The sequence below is a fragment of the Ixodes scapularis genome, unplaced genomic scaffold (assembly GCF_016920785.2).
Source record: "Ixodes scapularis isolate PalLabHiFi unplaced genomic scaffold, ASM1692078v2 PGA_scaffold44__24_contigs__length_19508400, whole genome shotgun sequence".
NCBI lineage: Eukaryota > Metazoa > Arthropoda > Arachnida > Ixodida > Ixodidae > Ixodes > Ixodes scapularis.
In genome coordinates, this window is record NW_024609873.1 from 2,484,126 (window position 1) to 2,502,461 (window position 18,336).

An 18,336-nucleotide genomic window follows, 5' to 3' on the forward strand; every position below is an offset into this window, starting at 1 on the left:
TCATCCACACCATCAAGACTGTGTTTGTATTCCCCATTCTCGACGTATGAAGACGTATAAATGACACGGGCGCTGCGTTGGTTACAGGACATGTTGTCGCAATTTTACTATTTGTTGCGCGGTAAAGTTTCAGGGCAACAGCAATTCCTTTTTTTATACATTAGTGGACGTCGGGATGATTTTCAGCCATACGCTGTGGAACTGAGGGGGAGAAGTTTCGTTTTCAACCATGGAGCAAAATAATATTTAGTGGATCGTCACAATGTGGCAAATCGACTATGGTGAAAAACATAATCGGTTGCCGAAACAAAATGTTTGACAACCAACCGAAAGAAATATTTTTTGGTTACTTTTACAAAAAATGTTTTTCAGGAAACATCCAGATGTAACATTTATTCAAAATATTCTCGAAAACTTGGATCCCGAAAAGTGCTTTAGTTATCTTTGACTATTTTCTAGCAAACACCTCAAAACTAAAAAAAATATTCCTGCAAGCTTATGCAAAAGTTTGCCGCTTGTTGTATGGTATGCGTCCAATACCTTTCCTCATGACGTCTTTGAAAGATGACCCTTGTCTCATTTGTTCGGCCACATGTTTACCTGTAGATAGAAGCTTTTGACCTAGATACGGGGCCACTTGCTTAGTAATTATAGGATATTATCTCCGATACATGTCCATGAGGAAGCCACTACCTACCAGGAAAAAAGGCCCGCCTTCATAGTGAGGCAAATTCTGATCTCCAGAGCCAGAAAAATGGGACAAACAGCATGGAGCTTGTCTTACATGCATAATCTAAAAAAAAACACCTCCTCTTTCATTGAGCAGTTAAAAAAAAAATGACTGAACTATTCTTTACTGCCATCTTTTTATAGCAGAAAACCTCATGAGCATTTTCGAAAATGAAGGGTGGCTGCCACACGACCCAATCTATCTAGAAATGGAATGAAAGTTCCATTCTCAACAACAAGTTCCAAGCAAATAGTGCTGAGCTCTTTTACGATCTCCCTCATACACTTTAACAAGTTAAACAAATATGTTACCATTCTATTTTGTTTTTTTACAGCAAAAGAAACCAGTCTCAAGCTTTAACACCCCCAAAGTGTTCTGCTTCATTGATGACGTCGGTGTCTGCCACGGAAAAAGATGTATATACGCTATTGCTTCTTTTACCAAGCCCAAGCATATGTGATAAATGGGAGTTGATCACTATCAGGGGTGGAACTCATGAAATGTACTTGGGTTCAGCCACGGCAGCAGCTGAAAAAACTGTTTTGGAGCAGGTTGGGAGCAGCTAAAACTATATTCTGGAGCAGGCTAGGAGCAGCTCAGATCAGTTTTCATTGCACTTCAGCTTGTGTCTTAGACGAGCAAGGGAGCAATTTCAATTGTGCTTAGCAGCAGAGATGAACATGTGTGGTTAAGGACCTATGTAGATGGGACAACAATGTAACAGATGCGAAAACTGGAAACTTTGTGAGCCTTAATGAGAATCAAAAACAAAGTACCACATGTTTCTGAAGATACCATCCTTGATATTTTCTGAGTGGCTTTCAGGTGCTCAAGATGCCAACCAGCACTGCTTATCACCCAACCCACACGTGCTCGACACAGTAATTATATGTGCGAACCATGTGACGTGCGTAAGCAACAGATGTGCAGTTACACGGAGGAACAGGGCAACAAATTTTGAGTTTATCCTATTTTGCAACTCGATATCAAAGCAGCAGACTATGATTAACAAAGTTATCGTATTTGAAACAATAAGCAGGAGCAAGGTTAAAGTATGTCGAGCAGATCTACCGCTCGCATAAGAGCTGCTGGCCGGCAAGGTTTTGGATCGGACTGCGTTTCAGTTCTATCAAATCACGATTTATCTTCCGAGTATGCGGTTCCAGCTTCTAACGATGAAGTACTAAAAGGAATATTTTGCTCATTTGCATTCAACTGGATAACGTCTGGATCCCGGGCCACAGAGTTTCAGGCAATCTGTTGCTTAACGACCCGACCTCACCTCGGCCGACTTGCTTAACCACTTATGGTTGAAGAATAAAAATCCAGTCGCAGGTGGTGTAGCACTTAGAATCCGAGTTTTTTCGCGCGCTTCTGACTAAGGATTGCAAGGCCGACCTGGTTAAACGCCCGCATTGTTGGCAATCGAGTCGATAAAAACCAAAACCAAGACAAAATAAAAAGTTTTTTGGCACACGTTTTGCGATTTGGCGCATAATGGCGCGAGGTATTGGCTGTGGCGCAGTTTCTGCAACATGGCGCAGAATGGTGCAGACACATGCGTCTGGCGCAAAAGAGCGCAAATGGCGCAGCCGGTCCTCCCCTGCACTATACATCCATTGACATGCATCTGTAACTCTACAACCTTAACAGAGAGATTATAATGAAGGAGTATTTTTGACTTATGAAGATAGAAGTGGGATTGGTATGCATTATGTATAACTGGGATCAGGTCTTCTGCTGATTTGTAAAAACCCTCATGATCCACATGTGTTCCTGCTTCACGACATGCTTAACCTTAGACAGCTCTATCTCAACCCCTTGATTGAATATACCTTATATGACAAGAGGGGACCTTCCACACAGCCTGACCGGTTGCAAAAGTTTTCTTTGGAAAACCGAGCTTTTTAGCCAAGGACGACGACATGTGTAATTCATTATTTCACTGGAAACATAAGTAATAGGAATTTTCTTTTCTGTCAAGGCTCACTTTTGGACCAAACAGTTCCTTCAGTGCAGCTTTCACTAACAAAATAAAGCCCTGCTTTGCTGGAATTTGAATATTTCTTGCTTGTTTCAACTTTTCCAGCATTAGTTAGAATAATAAAAAATCTCGTTAGACGGTCTTGTAGACTCTTTATGCTAAATGAAAAATTTAATTCTCCTAGGGCCACCTCTTAAGGTTCATTTAGCTGGATAGGATGAATCAATTGCACTTTAAATTTACTTAAAGTATTAGCGTAAAATATCCTAAAGGAGGCATTCGGGAAAAGGTTCACATAAAATTGACGCTCATTTTGAACGACTGATCTAGAACAGGGTCCAAAGCGGACTGAGTGTCTAATAACAAGGATCAATATTTTCTATTCAGATGACGCCCGCGCGATGCAATCCCACGAACGATAAAATGACAGCGTTCCGCAAGTTCATTTACCTTCGACAGATGGCGCAAAAATAGCCTCCATCTTTTTGCAGCAGGTGGCACACCAGCATAATTGATGGTGAGGATTAAAGCGCACACCCGAAATTGGGAGTGGACCCCGGGCCCGAACCCGTAGGAAACACTTAAAAGACCCCGACGTCGCGGCGAGGGAATAGGGCTATTAAAGGACAGTGGGAGTCGTTTAGGACCACGGAGCATTTTGTTTATTACCTAAGTCAGTAATTGCCAATTAATTGTTCAATCACGTAATAATTAGATACCAGTTGCGTCCACCACTGCTGCCGCTACACCGCCAGGATCGCGGTCTGCGACGCCTCTACAATGTCATCAGGAGTAAATCGAGAGACCACTCATTGGGACGTAATAATCACGCTGGTGGGCGACGCGTTGCATGCACCACAGTGTCGTAACTCGGGCAGTTAGTGAGACTTGAGTGCACCGCCGCCTCATAAACTGTCTGCGGGAGGTGCCTTACCTTTTGGGTGAGGAGCTCAGGGGCCGTGGTGAGCCGGTCGTTGACCTCCATGAGCGCGCCAGGAACGGTGCTGACCAGCGTGTACTCCGAACCGTCCGCACAGGAAACAATGCACATCGCAGACTCCTTCTGCAGCTTCTGGCCTCCCTGCAGCACGTGCGAGTTGCAACGACAGTTGAGGGGAGAATTCCTTTAAGAGGAAATATGTGTCTCCGAAGCCAAAAAAGTCGCAAACACAATAAACATTTCTCCAAATTCTTTCGAGATATAAAGAGCAGGTAGCCCCGTAAGTGCATCGAATATCACTCTAATTTTTCTCAAATTTTCTCGTCTGCTTTGTGGTGTTTCTACTTAAATAGACATTTGTGGTATGGTTTTTGCTAACAGCATGGCTAGGATAATCGACAATGTTTATTTATTGTATTCATCTGCTTGTTCTCAAAGCAATAACATTACACAAAAAAGTGGGCGAAGAAAAACAAAAAAAAAAAAAAAAGCAAACAAAGAAGGGGTTTACATCGAATGATCCTAAATGGCAGATTTGAAGACACTGGCATTAGTGATGAAGCGACAGAGGTTGGGTGGTGTTTCTACTTAAACAGACACTCGGGCGGAACTGTAACCTGCGAAAGTGGTGACAGCGGGAAGCAAGGGCAAGGGAGATGGTGCATGCATGCAGAGAAGCTCACTGGTGTCATGCAATGCAACGGGGGGGAGAAAGGGCTGGGAGAAGGACAGTGAAGCGTAACGGCCAGTCACAGCGTCAAGCGAGCGCACGCGATGTCGTCAATAACCAGCGCCTTCGGTCAACGTGGTTCCGAATGGTGGATGTTTTAAGAGGAAGACAAAGTCAAAATTGGTACAACAGCGCCAACAAAACAAAATCATTAAATGTCCAGTCAGAAGGATGGAGTTTGTGAAAAAGGCAAAGACGAGAGATTTTACGCTGTGGTGAAATATCGGTTGAGCAAAGATTACACCTGGTTACACTGACACAAGCAGTAAAGGAGCAGTTGCAAAAAATAAAATACATGAAACGATTTAGGATGGCCTTAAAACATCCAAGGACGGGCGAGCTGACATGACGGTTCCAAACTGATGACGCAAAGTGAAGTCCAAGTCGTCTTAAAGGGACACTGACAGGGTAGTTATGCTCACCCGGGTTTTTAGTTGTACGTGACATATGAGAGCCCAACTACCCAGAACAGAATTTGCGGCTCGAAATTCCGTTTCTTTTCGCCCAAAAACCGCCGATCAAGAACTGGCCGGTCTGAGTCGCGCTCACTCTCTTTTCTGTGGTCAGTGGCCCTTTTCTAAGGTTTAGACAGAACCACCAAATTTAATCAAAGTCGTTGGTAATTGAAGGCACACACTCAATATCAAAAATAGAAAAAAATATGAAACCCATTTTTTGTGGTTTCTAAAAAGCTGCAAATAGATTGATTGAAGCGAAAGTTGCACAGAGAACCGGAAGCATTTTGTGCACTTACTGCATCATTCTCAACATGGCGTCGTTTCGCGTATCACGGGACTCGCGGGGACGGCGATGGCAGCGGACGAAGGGTGTAAAATCTCTACTTTAGAACTGTCGTTCGCGGCACCGGCAAATTCTGTCTTCCTTTGAAAAGTAAATTTTGGACCAATCAAAAGAATTGGTATTCATCCCGTACGACACGCCTCACCACCAAGCCGATTTGCACTAAGACATTGCCGAGCCGTCGCCCCCTTCTCGGGGCTGAAGACATCGCTCGCGCAAACCTCAAGAACAAAGTGCATACTTGGAGTTGAATATGCACGCGTACGATTTCTTTCCTAGGTGCGAATGTGGCCAATGCGTGGTGCAGCCCGACTTCGACCCAGGAGTGCCTTTGCTGGAGCGAAATTGGAAGCAAAGTTTCCGACCTACAGTCGACCGGCTGCGTTACTTCGGAGAGTTTCCCCAGCAGCTCAGTGGGAAGATGTCCGCTTCACAGGCAGCAGACACAGGTTCAGTGCCGAGTGTAAGCGTACCATTATTTGTTTTGTTTTTTTCAAACAGTTTGCGATATTTACATTTCTTTTTTTTTTTTACGTTGATCACTAAAAAAAAAATGTTGTGGACGAAACATCGCTGAACTAAATGGTACGGGAATTCCTTTTGGACACCTGCGAACTCAATGTAACCACTTTCCACAAAATGCAAGGAGCATATAAATCGGGTAGCGTCCGCTTTCCGAGGTGCCCGTAAATATTCTACAGGAATTGCGGCCAGCCATTGGTCCCGATCCCGTTGATCTTTCGGAAAATCTGTTACACAATGCCACTTCTTTTCGAACGCAGAACCTGTGAGGCAGCTCTTCACGCAACATCTTCGTAGTAATCTTTTCGGAGCCGATCTCGGGTATTCACCACGGGCACTCACTGCTCATCTCCAACTCTTCAATGTACAAAACAACTCAACTTGAACTGCAGAGCAGTGAGCGGAACAAACATAACTGCAAAGGAATCGCACAGCTAATAGTTCCCCGCCACACATGTCATATGCTACGCAGAAAAAGAAAAAGAAACGGAAGGAGAAAGAAAAAAGCGCACGGTCAGCTGGCAGCCACCTAAATTCCACCACTCACTCTCTCCTCTCCACTTCTCCGACCACTGTGCACGGGTTTCGGTTTTGTTTTCAAGCAGCTGCATTTTTCAGCTTCAATAAAATTATGCGTGACTCTGTTACAAAATATTATTTGGGTAGTCTTCCGACACCATCATAAATTGCCCTGCAAAAAATTAAAAAATGTTTTTGGGGGGTGTTAGTGTTTAATAGACATTCTCCGAATCACAGGCACCATCTGGGGAGTTACCCGTGAACTACAAATGAAGGACAGCTCAACATGCCTCCACCTGTCAGAACAGATTGGCATTGTGCAGTCGTATCGGTTTCCATTGCTTTTTATGCCCCATACTACTTATGGCTAAAAAGGAATTGTCAAGAAAAACGACAGACACATAAAAATATGTGGTGAATATGTTGGTCAGGCGGAACTGTACCCTGCAAAAATGGTGACAGCGAGAAGCAAGGGCAAGGGAGAGGGTGTATGCATGCAGAGAAGCTCACTGGAAAAAGGTGCATTGTTTTGCACAGCAGAATTTTCAAGCTAGTCAGGCCTAGAAATTTGATAATTGTACATAACAAAATCATAAAAAAATAACAGTTCTATGGATAAAACAATGTTGTTCAGTGGATTGCTAATGTCAATAAGAGAAAGTAGGGCCCCTGCATAGGATGTCAGATGTCAGTCTTCATCGCTGGTTCCTACGACGAAGCCTGGTTTATCGGCCCTTCCTGCGATTAAAAGTTTTGCAGGTCACAAAAACTTAAAATAGCATTTTCTAAACTTTTTTTTTATTGCCCACCGAAAGTTAGCCCACTTCTTATTTTCACCCAATTTGCTTTGGATTCTAGGTGGACTATCTCCCGGGATGTAACGGTAGTAAAGACATGAAGCTAATTTTCACTAAAGACGCTTTTTCTGAAAAGGAACTATGTAGTAGTTTCGAGAAAAGATACAACATAAAGGAAAATGACATGTTCCAGGAGTTTGCCCAGTCAAATAGTTAGTAAATAGTACTATGCACTATTTTACCAACAAATCTGGCTGAAGATAAAGCTGTGGCATAAACAACATATGGTTATTACAACAGCACTTTTGTACCTGACCCGACCGAAGAGTAGGTCACCGTTTATACAATGCTACACTAAGTGGTGTGAAATGGATTGTATATAACTTTCGATAAGACTGCAACCTGACCCTAATGAGGCTCACATACCATTTAATATTCTCGGCAAATTCCTAACAGACCACAAATGGCGGTCCCATCTTCGAGGCAGGCTTATCATCCAATGTAAGAGGCCGTGTTCCAAGGCAGGTTTGCTTTTGCCGTGAATACAAAAGTGACCAATAGACCCTTGTACATATTTTGTGCCATCTAGCAGCAGTGTTTCAAAACTACATACAGGCCATGAGGCTGGCCACTCGACCGCCACTGATATGAAGAGAGGCTTTCAAGCACTCACGTTTGTGCTGCTCCTTTGACGCTACTCAGAAAATTCTGTTCCATTGCTTTGTTTCATGTCACCCTGAGTGCATACAGGAGGGAATGATAATAACAAAGACAAGGAGCGAAATCATGTTTAAGCAAAGATGAGATCCAGAATTTGGTTTCCGTACCCCTTAAATAACCAGTTCAATTTAATTACCGTATTTACTCGAACGTAACGCAAGTTTTTTTTCAAATTTCCCTTACCTAATTTGAGGGTTCGTGTTATAATCGAAACGCCTCAAAATTTGCCTTGGCGGTGTCGCAGCACAGACTCTTTAAAATGGCTATGACAAATCTCGCTATTGTTCAATTTTTTCTGGCAACATATACACGCTGGAAACAGCCAATCCAATCCTATTCTTGTTTGCGACTCGTTGCGCCCATATTAGAGTTACAGGTTACCTTAACAATGCTTTCTCTTTCTGTTAGGGTTACCATATCCATGTGCCCGTGTTGTCCGTGTTTTGTGAGCTGCTGCTACGTGCTTCAGCGACTGGACTCGAGCAAATGGCGACGCGACGAGCTCAGTACGATGCCCGCTTTAAAAGAAGTGCAATTATGATGGCTGAGGAAATCGGAAACTCTGCCGTGGCTCGACGGGTAGGTGTGACAGAATCGACTATACGTAGGTGGAGGCTCCATCGTGAAGTGCTCTTCAAGTGTGAACCCAACCGAAAAGGCTTCCGCGGACCACGTTGTAGTACTTTTTAAGGTACTTTTTTCCCCTCACTTAACTCGCGTTACATTCGTGTTCTTTTTTTTTTTTTTGCGCTGTGAAAAGTCAGTTTTTGCGTTACAATCGTGGTCGCGTTACATTCGAGTAAATACGGTAATTTATTTTAACACAAAAGTTGGGACTTCTCGTGTAGAAAACTCACCGATAGCTTGAGTAGCGAGTTTTAGAATAGTGTATGCAAGGAAATAGCGTCACCTTCCTGTGCCAATCCAAAACTGTTTGGGCTCAACACAAACGCACTATCAACAACTTTTTTTTTCTTTTTTTCTAGTGTGCACAGAGGTTTTGCATATGCCGTTCTAACACTTGGCAGTGTCTGGAGTCCTCAATAATTGACGCCGCAAAAATAAGCCGTCTGTGTAAAAATCAGCCGAGTCCAGCATTGTCAATGGCGAATAGAGATTTACATTTAGTGGGCGACGTCAAAATTTACAAAGCACATCTGTTCAAACAAGTAAAGATATGTTTACACAGGTCCATAAAGTGACGCTTAGCGTTAGACTTCAGCTAAACTTGTCAAGGTACTTTCCTGCACCCTTTAGAGAGCTGCGCAGCGATTTTAACGTTGAAAGAATTCGCATCTCCTACTTTTCACATTGTTTATCTAGTCACAAAGAACAGAAAACACATCTTGATTCAAAAACTTTCAGCCTTTCCACTCTGGGGAAGAAGGAAGACCAGCGAAGCTGTACTATGGTGGGACGACCTCAAGGACGACCTCAAGGACGACTTCTTGGACGACCTCAAGGATGACGCCTAGAGGACGACCTCAAGGAAGACCTCAAGGACGACTTCTAGGACAACCTCAGGGACGACTTTAAAGACGACGTTTAGGACGACCTCAGGGATGACCTCAAAGATGACTTCTAGGACAACCTCAAGGACTACCTCTCAACAGCCTCAAGGCAACGTCTAGGATGACCTCAAGGACGACTTCTAAGATGACCTTGAGGACGACATCTAGGACGATGCATAGAGAAATTCAGCTTTTCACTCTAGTAAAAACCGGAGTGGAAAGGCTCGAGCGACGAGCGAGGAGGGAAGCCGGTTGTCTGGTTGCCGCCGTTGCTCATAGATGGCGGTAGCTGTCCAGAGTTTTGTGTCATTTGTTTGGTACCAGACACGATCCTGGGGAACCTAGCCCTTAACAGCTCCGCAGTGAAAGTTGCAATTCTGCCGCGTATTCGCGAGGCAAAAATCAGAATATTTCCCGACCTGGAGCCACGAACGGCGGCCGTGAGAACCACGCAGCATTACGTCAATGGGGGACTCATAAAAAGATAGCAAGTTGTGCAAGTACCTGCTAGATAAAAGGTAATTTTTCTATAAATCTTGTCATTCCAACATAACTATAAATGCATCAAAAACCTGGTAATCAACGACAAAACTTTTATTGTACGGAGTTTTACTGGCGCCATCTATCTGAGGTCAACAAGACCGTCAGCCCTATCTGCTACCGCAAACAGCCGCCAGAAGTTGGAGGGGGATGGGGGCAGAGCCAGATGGGGATGGCCGGACCCAGACGTTGGCACTTTCCTCCTTTCGTCATGTTGATTGCGCTGCGCAAAAACCCGGCCACGTGGTTGCAAGCGGGCGAGTTCTCGTTGCTCACTGATGGCTCTAGAAAGAAAGTGCCGGAACCCCGCACGTCCCCCTTTCACATCACAGCGCACGTGACTCGGAAGATGGTGAAGGTGTTGAGAGGTGCCGAAAGCCTCAATCTATGTCCATTTTTGAAATACAAACTGGGACATGCAGACAAAAACAGTTTTTGTTTTTTACTTCAGTAAGGTCGAGACACCAAGACCCAAATTATTTAAGCAAAGCACTGAAATTGTTGCACAGCTCCTTCAATTTTATTTGGCCAATTTTAAGGAAGATAAATGTCAGATTTAATTTGACTGGCCTGCCACTTATACCATATTGTGAGTACGCTGTAAGCAAATGTTCATATAAAAATAGTTATTTTCCTAGGGACAATACTGTGAAATGCTGCTAATGAGTTCTTTAACAGAGCTGATAATTAAGGACATTTCCTACTTGGCCTATATAGGTCAGATTCAGAATTTTTTTCAAGTACTTATTTTTTTTAAATATAAAACAGTTTGAGACAATATTACTTGTTTTTATAAATTCTCTGCATCATTATGTGAGACTGTCTGCAAAGTTCCCTAAAACTTGGGTGTCCACAAAACTAAACAGTGGGTAGTAAGCTCGGGAGTTCGTCAGTTCTTCCCGATTCAGCACATTACTAACTGAGCTGTCGACCTGCTTCTTCACATTCATGTATATTAGTCTCTTCATTAGTTTATTTTTCTGGAAATTAGTGTCTTAAGTACGGCCGTACACACTAATTTCCAGGGGAAGACAATGGTAATCTTCCCCGTACATTGGTTGTTTTTCTTTTAGGCACAAAACCATATTGCAGTTTTCAAAGCGCCCCAGTAGCACTGTTTAAATGGTTGTGGGCTACAAAAGACACATTTGCATCACAAAATTAAGCAAAAATGACATAAAACAGCAACACAGCCACGTGCAAGTTGAAACCGCAACCAACCAACTTGAAGCAACCTAATGGCGGCAAGTGTGTCAGCGACCTTGAAGGTTGGTCTGAGTGATGCGGAGAGGGGGCGAGGCGAAGTGCTTGCCTTGTTGTAAGGAAGTGGGACTGATGTAGTGAAGGGCAGATCCAGAACTCTTTTTTTTGGGGGGGGGGGGAGCCGCCCCCGTTGCCCCTCCCTTGTATCTGCCCCTGGATGTAGCAGTGACGGGGTGAGACTCGCGAGAGGAATGGGTTTGTTCACCTCGGGCTGATGGCACCACTAAAACTGAATTTAATATGATTTTATCGGTGATATGAGGCTTTTGATGCATTTACTCGTGTTGAGACAAGAATATTTATAAAAAATAGCCTTAGATTCAGCACATAATGGCACATCTTGCTAACCTATTACAACGCACCCAGGTTGGCATCACGCCTTAGCTCCCATGGCCGCCAACCTGCGGCTCCAATATGCAATATTTCCCCGCTCTTTGCTTTGCTATTGTGCAATGGAATCGCAATATTTCAAAAAGAATGAGGCAGTTTCTTTATTCCTTTTGGTAAGATAAACAATGTAAACATTAAAAACTGGGAATTCTTTCGAAGCTGAAATTGTTGTATCGCCCCTTTAAAGGGATGCTGAACAGAAATTTGGATTTCGTAAAATAGGCCGTAGAAGCGTTGAACGGGACGCTACGAACTCCAAAACATCATCCTAGCAAGCGTAAACCATCTGTAGGTACGAGGGCGTGCGTTCACGGTATGGGTGAAGGGGCTCCCTCGAGGCTCTTCCTAAACAATTTCTCAAAGACCACCGCAAGAGACAGCCATATTTTTTCCATTTTTTTTTTTTAGGTTGGGAATAGCGCCAGCGGGCAATTTAGAACTTTGCCAGTGCTTTGTCCAAGACCGTCGCGACATGCCCTTTTCAACTTTAGTACATGGTTTCGTTTACTGTTGCTTGGCGTTTTTATTTCTCCCTCCTTTTCAATATGCGGGTCTGGTCGTAGAAAAAACAAAATGATTTCTTTTTTTTTTTTCCTTTTTTTTTTTGTAACGGGGTACATGGGCTTGCACAATGGTCAAACAAAAAATAACAGCAAAAAAGATGCTTACAGCACTGACTCTCGGGTGCAGTAGTCAACACATGTAGCAGTGGCGAGCGAGCTGCCTCACAATTTGTACATTATTAGTACTGGGAGAAAAGAAGCGGGCCTCAATGGGCCCATGAAAATTAGTGCCAGGCCGGTTGTCAAAAACGAATGGCGGGCCGTGGGCGGCCCAAGAGACAGCGGGTCGGGCTGGGCTGAAATCCAACATGTCGGCCCGTGCGGGCATCTATGGTACACTCTTCGCGCAAATCATTTGCATGTCTCTAATGAACAACATTTTGTTCGCATTATTCATATTTACAACGACATGTGCACCGGCGTGTGAAGCACGTATTAACGACGCGACGAAGGCCTCTCGAGCAAAAGCCTTGTTTTAAGGCCTTAGGCTAAAACCTCTGGGCAAGGTTAAATCGAGATGCAACTTCAGAAACCTAATGTGCACTATCGTCACCGACAGTTTAAAAAACGCAAGGTGTGGCCCATTAGGGTCACGCTGCTCCTTTCGGGATTTGTCCTTCGGTGTCGTCGGCTGAATGCCGCCATGTGATTTGCTGCGGAATGATAATGAGACCTCTGGGACTTACCGTGTCCCGCGTCCCTTAGACTGTCGGCGACTACGGAAGCCGACGCAACCTTGCAGGTGCGTCTATACCTTGAAGCTGCAGTTAAGCACCTGGCAACAATGGTTGTACTTGTCGACATTTGTCGGACGCTCTGCACCACTGGTGTCGGGAACACTCACCCTTTTCCACTTGCCGGAGACTTGGTTGGAGAGGCGGTTGAGTTTCTCGTTCACTTGGAAGTTCACCTTGGTCGCCGTCTTTCCTTCCCTCAGGATCGGATGGGACGGAGCCAGCGTGACCAGAACGATTCTGGAAAGGAACCGTCGTACGGCACGCTCCAATGCACCGCAACGGAGCTGTTGCAACTTCGGTCGAGCCGAGGAAAATAAACAAAAAAAGCTGAGGACTAAACGTCGTCGTAACACAGCGAGCGCTAAACATTTGTGCCAAGAGGCGCTCTTTCGTTTGCCTCTGAGCGAAAAAAGAAACCAAAGCGGTGCGATGAAAATGAAAGTGTGCGTGAAGGCACCCTAGTGGAGCCCACACCACCTGGACAGCTTTGGCGTGCCTCCCTCGACATCATAAAATGGGAAGAGACATGCAATGTTGACCTGTTGTCGACTCATTTAAACTGTATTGATTGTTGACTCATTTAAAATGTGAATTATGAGGAACATTGGATGTAGAAGTCATTTCTTAAACAGGCGAGTTGGTCCGAAATACTTTTTTTTTTTTAAACTTTGAATACAGATGTTTTTGAACAGGTAGTTAATGTCATGTTTCCCAATGGTTTTCTGTGTACGAAGAGCCGAGCACAACACAATTTATTTACTTCCCACAGTTTTAGCACTTCGTTTCTTTAAAATTAATGTTAGTATAAACAATTCATACGTTTCGGGAGAGTTGACAGTTTAAAGGGGCCCTGCAATCATATTTAAGTGCCTACCTTTTTTGCGGTTACCACGTTCCTCGGGGTTCGGGCAAGTCAGCGGGCACGGAGAGAGTAACTAAATATCAGTGCATCATATTTTAACCGGACGACGCGGAAACCTCCTCTACCTACGGGGGCGACTTGCGGTGCCGAAAGCGCGCGATATGTGACGTCTTAGGTCCTGGGCTGACTACTGGCCAGAGCCGCTAAAAGCTTCTTTTTTGTCGAAATACAAATTATAAGTGTCGCAAACCGTTTCAATTATTTATAAAAGTAGTTTTTGTTCACTATTTTAGATCTGAAAAGAAACAAATGCAGTTTAGAAAGTATGGAAACAAGAAATTACCCGTTGACATAACCGCCACCAAGTGATGGAAAAGGCGGCGCATACTAGAAAGCTGTAGTGGGATCAGGCGCCAACGAGCGGCGAGCGTAGAAAGATCCCGGATGTATGCGGCGGCGCTGCCGTCGTGCGAACTGGAGGATCCGATCGGTTCCTCACCCTCCCAAGGCCTTCAGCAAGCAGCTTTGGCTTGCGGTTTGGCCTTTTGGCGGTATGGCAGCATGAAGTGGCTTTCGTTCAGAACTGATCTTTACCCCGTGTTTGCTGTCGTTTGTGGCTAATGAAGTCTCATGCCGAATAAGTGTTTAATCGCGCAGCAAACACAATGTGAGCAGCCCTGGCTGCCCGCTTCATACAGCCTATCCAGAACATGCTTTAGTGGCGCCCCGAGCCGTCGACACGGAGTGCGGCAGCCGTGAGTGCTCGCTGAGCTCACTACCCCTTTTCTAGTTCACGGCTAGTCAAGTAACAAAGGACGTCATGAAGGAGGTTATTTTTTGCTTGGTTTTGTAATTTTAATTTGCCTACAACTTTTAAAATAAAGCGAAATTCGAGAAAAGAAAAGTTTTATTAAGTTACTACATTCAGTGCGCTCAGGTTCGGTGCAAATTAAGAACCAGTAAAAAAAGTCCTCGCAGGGCCCCTTTAACACCACGGTACTTGACCTTAAACAATACACACCAAAATGAGACATCTGTCAAATTCAAAGTTACGAGAGAACACGGATCGCTCGCTTCCAACACGATCGGCTTTTACGCCAAGAACCCTGCCTGCTTTTCCGTCCCTGCAAGACATCTCGATGGACTCCTCGGTGAACTAGCAGCAGCATTCAGACACAATCGCCTCGAGACCAGGGCCTTTTTCACAGTGTCGTAACTCTACGAGTAACCCTGACAGCCTGGAAACCAACGGAACCGCAGAGCCTGGAATGCGTCTTCAACTGGTACGTTCGAGGTCCCATCCCGCCCACGCGTCAAAAGGTGGCCCCAAAGTGGCAACGAACGACGTCGCAAAAGTGGGTGCGTCGCACTGTCGGACGTCCCGATCCTGGCGGTCAGTGCTAGAAGTCCCAGAAAAAGGTATGAGCGACGGCAAGTGTCGCCGTCGTCAAGGCACCCCGACTCCTGGCTGTCAAGCCGGAGAGCGACCTGCAGCAGAGCAGGCGTCTGCCACATCTACCGCCGCTGATGTGACGCCACCATGATTGCGGCCAGCGACGATGTGACACTTTTAAGACGTCCCCAGGTGGAAATCGAGAAGCCACTTTTAGGGACACGGTAGACGCACCAGTTGAAGGCGCATTCCAGGTAGGGTTATGGAACGGCATCTGGGCGACGAAACGGATGGGACCGCACGGTGCATTTACCACTCGCCTGCCAGCGACGTAGACAACAGAAATCTGTCTGACAACGTCGCCGTCTGTGAAATGAAGCTCGCGCAACTCGAGAGATGATTTTGTCTTGGTATAAATCACAGCTCCTTCTCTGAATTGATTATAAAACGTTAGGCAAAGAGTCTTATTTGAGAGTAGTGTTTCGAGTCCCTCGCGACAATGTCACTAAATGATTTGCATTTTGCAAGAGAAACAACAATTAGCAGAGGTCAGGAAGTTCTCTCCCCGAAGTGCTTAGAATAACCAAAATCCTTTCCTGGGGTCGGATTTTGGTCACTGCTAGAGCAAGAGTGAAATCTAACTTGACACTCAAGGAGCAAGCGAAAATAACGTTCATAGACAATTCGTCCGCTAATGCGATCGGGAAAACGCGATTTGTCTGCCACGAAGTGCCATTTGCGGATGGAAACAAAACAAGAAAATGCCGTACGTAATCTGCTAACAGACCATAAAAAAGTCATTGTCTGCTACAAAACGAGCGCCGTGACGAAGTGAGATCGGATGCAGGCTGCAATTCTGACCGTCTGCTATTTCACGTTGGAACCCATTGAGAACCTGCACTTTGTTTGCAAATGTCAAGTTGTATACTGTTGCTATATGCAGGCTGACATTGACCAGAAGATGAAGGAGTATTCGCAAAAGGCTTACCAAAGGCATCGAGACATCTCTTGCTACTTGTATGTTGGTGAGATGTTCTTACTAAAATATTGCCCGATTGTGAACTCGTGAACAGGTCCAAAATGTCTCATTGAATGATTACGTGCAAGCTGTGGTGCCACATTCTATCAGCAACCTAGAATGCTCTTGCTCATACTATGACTGAAATCTGATCCCTGGTATAGATGATATCCATACCTTCCACAACGCTTTGTCTCGGAGAAACAGAAACACATTCACTTTCATTCTCAATCTGTAGTTCTCGCATGTTGACATTAATGTCATATAATTGTGGCAATCCTCAGGCACTTGCACACTGCCAACAAGTGGCTAGAACATAAACACCGACTTTTGAAAAGAAGCCACGACAAGCACTGAACGACTCCAAGATTTCACGGTGCAAACTCTTGCAGCTTAAATGGATGCTGAACCGAAATTTCGAGCTCACGAAACAAGGCTGGAGCGATAGGTGGGACGCTGCAAAACTCAAGAACATCACTCATACAGCGGTACCTCTAATGGATGGCCGTATTTTTGGAAAAGAAGTGTGCGATTGAACATGGCCGACGACGCCGACGAGAAATGCGACGTCACGATTCTCATTCCCTCTCCTGTTCACTTTGTCCCTTGGAGCAGGTGAACCAAAGCAAGGAGAGAAACAAGGTTGCTTCCCCACATTCTCAACTGTTCCAGGAGGATTGTGACATAACAGTCCTTGCTTGATCACGTCCTTTTTATAAAAAAAATATGGCCATCCGTTGGATATATCGATGTAGGAGTGATGTATTGGAGTTTGTAATGTCTCGTTTAACAATTCTGCGGCCTTATTTTGCAAAATCTAACATTCAGTTCAGTCTACCTTTAAGCGGGAACGTAGACACCTGTTCCACAAGTAAAATATTAATCTTGTAGTTTTACAAGAACATTCAAAAGTCCACACAACTGAAATGAGCATTTGCAACAAAGAACTGACGGTTTTCATGTGCAAATACAAAAAAAAAAAAAGAAACACGTCTGGAAATTGAGTGTTTGCATTGAGGCACTTCAGTGCAGCCACCGGCGTCTCTGGAAGTGTTTCCCCATTGCCGCAAGATTGGAAGCACACATACTAAGAGCTCTAAGGCCTCGTTCATCGAGGTGGTGTTAGTCGAGTACTATTTATGCAAACGAGGTGGCAGAATCTCAAGCGTCTACTGGCACAAAAGACAGTGCTGCTGCAGAAAATATTTGTGAAAAATAAATAGCCCTGCTGACTGAGAAGTGTTGAGCGGTGCCAATATCTAGTATCAGTATTTTCACGTTTCTTTCATTTCCAGAAATTAAAAGCTTTGTGCTCGAGATCTGTGCTGACATGCTCCTTAAAGGGCAACTCCGCTTCATTATTGTTTTTGAAAAAAACAATGCACTCCTCTTCAGTATCACCTAAGAAGACCACACGTCGAATATTACGACCAAGTTCTGTCTAAATGTTTCTTAAACGGTCCGGCAAACTTTGCAACTCGCCAAGTTACCGAAATCGCCCGACTCGAGCAAACGAATTGAGGCGCGACCAACAGTGGAGTCAAGGCCACGGCGTAGGTGAAGCTAATATTGAACTAAACGTCATCACCGTTGTCCCTATTTGCTCGTTTTTACTTCTCCGGGTAAACATAACAAGTTTCGTCAGCAACGTTTCCTCTCAGCGCTCAGCGTCGTCCATGAGATTGTCGTAACGCGCCTGCGCAGCGCGCTTCTTTGGCACCGTCCCGCCGCCGCCGCCTCCTGCCTCCCAATTGCCGTCACTTCCTCACCATTTGTGATTATTATCTCTTGGAGTTCTGTTCACACTACAGACACTATGTGCACACACTTATGTCGCAGTTGTGCAAACGTCGTCGAATGTCGTAGGCACCAAAACGTGGTGAAGAGTGCGGTGCAGACAGCACTTGCGCCTAACACACGCCCGCCCCAATCCCGCACATCGTCGCGTTGCGGATCACGTGACATCTCGAACCACGGGATAGACATGTTCTTGGCAGCTTAAGGCCCATGTTGCCAGACGGAGCCAAAGTTTTGGTTTTTACCTCTGCTCATGTTTTAGGTATACCAATACATATCCCATTTTTTGCAAAGCAAATGACGTAGTATCTTTTGCTAGTGCTTTTTAATGTGAAATCACTCATTATCCCGAAATCTTCGGAATTGAGCGGAGTTGCCCTTTAAGCTCTTTTACATAAAGTGGATGCACAAAGTCTTCCATACAAATTGCAGAACGAAAACAGACATGTACAGTAGAACCGGCACATACCAAGGTCAGTTTTTTCATATATAACTTCACTACAGTCGCATTTACACATA

General features: G+C 44.8%; 1 protein-coding gene across 1 annotated transcript in view; it reads right to left on the reverse strand.

Moving 5' to 3' along the window:
• The window catches only part of LOC121837508 (protein Abitram-like), a 101,861-nt gene that overhangs the window by 65,870 nt on the left and 17,655 nt on the right, over positions 1-18,336 (reverse strand). Inside the window, exons 3-4 of the mRNA XM_042293109.1 lie at positions 12,855-12,984; positions 3,649-3,795 (exon numbers count right to left, since the gene is read on the reverse strand). Of these exons, the coding sequence (XP_042149043.1) occupies positions 3,649-3,795; positions 12,855-12,984 (277 nt within the window). The remainder of the gene's footprint in view (positions 1-3,648; positions 3,796-12,854; positions 12,985-18,336) is intronic.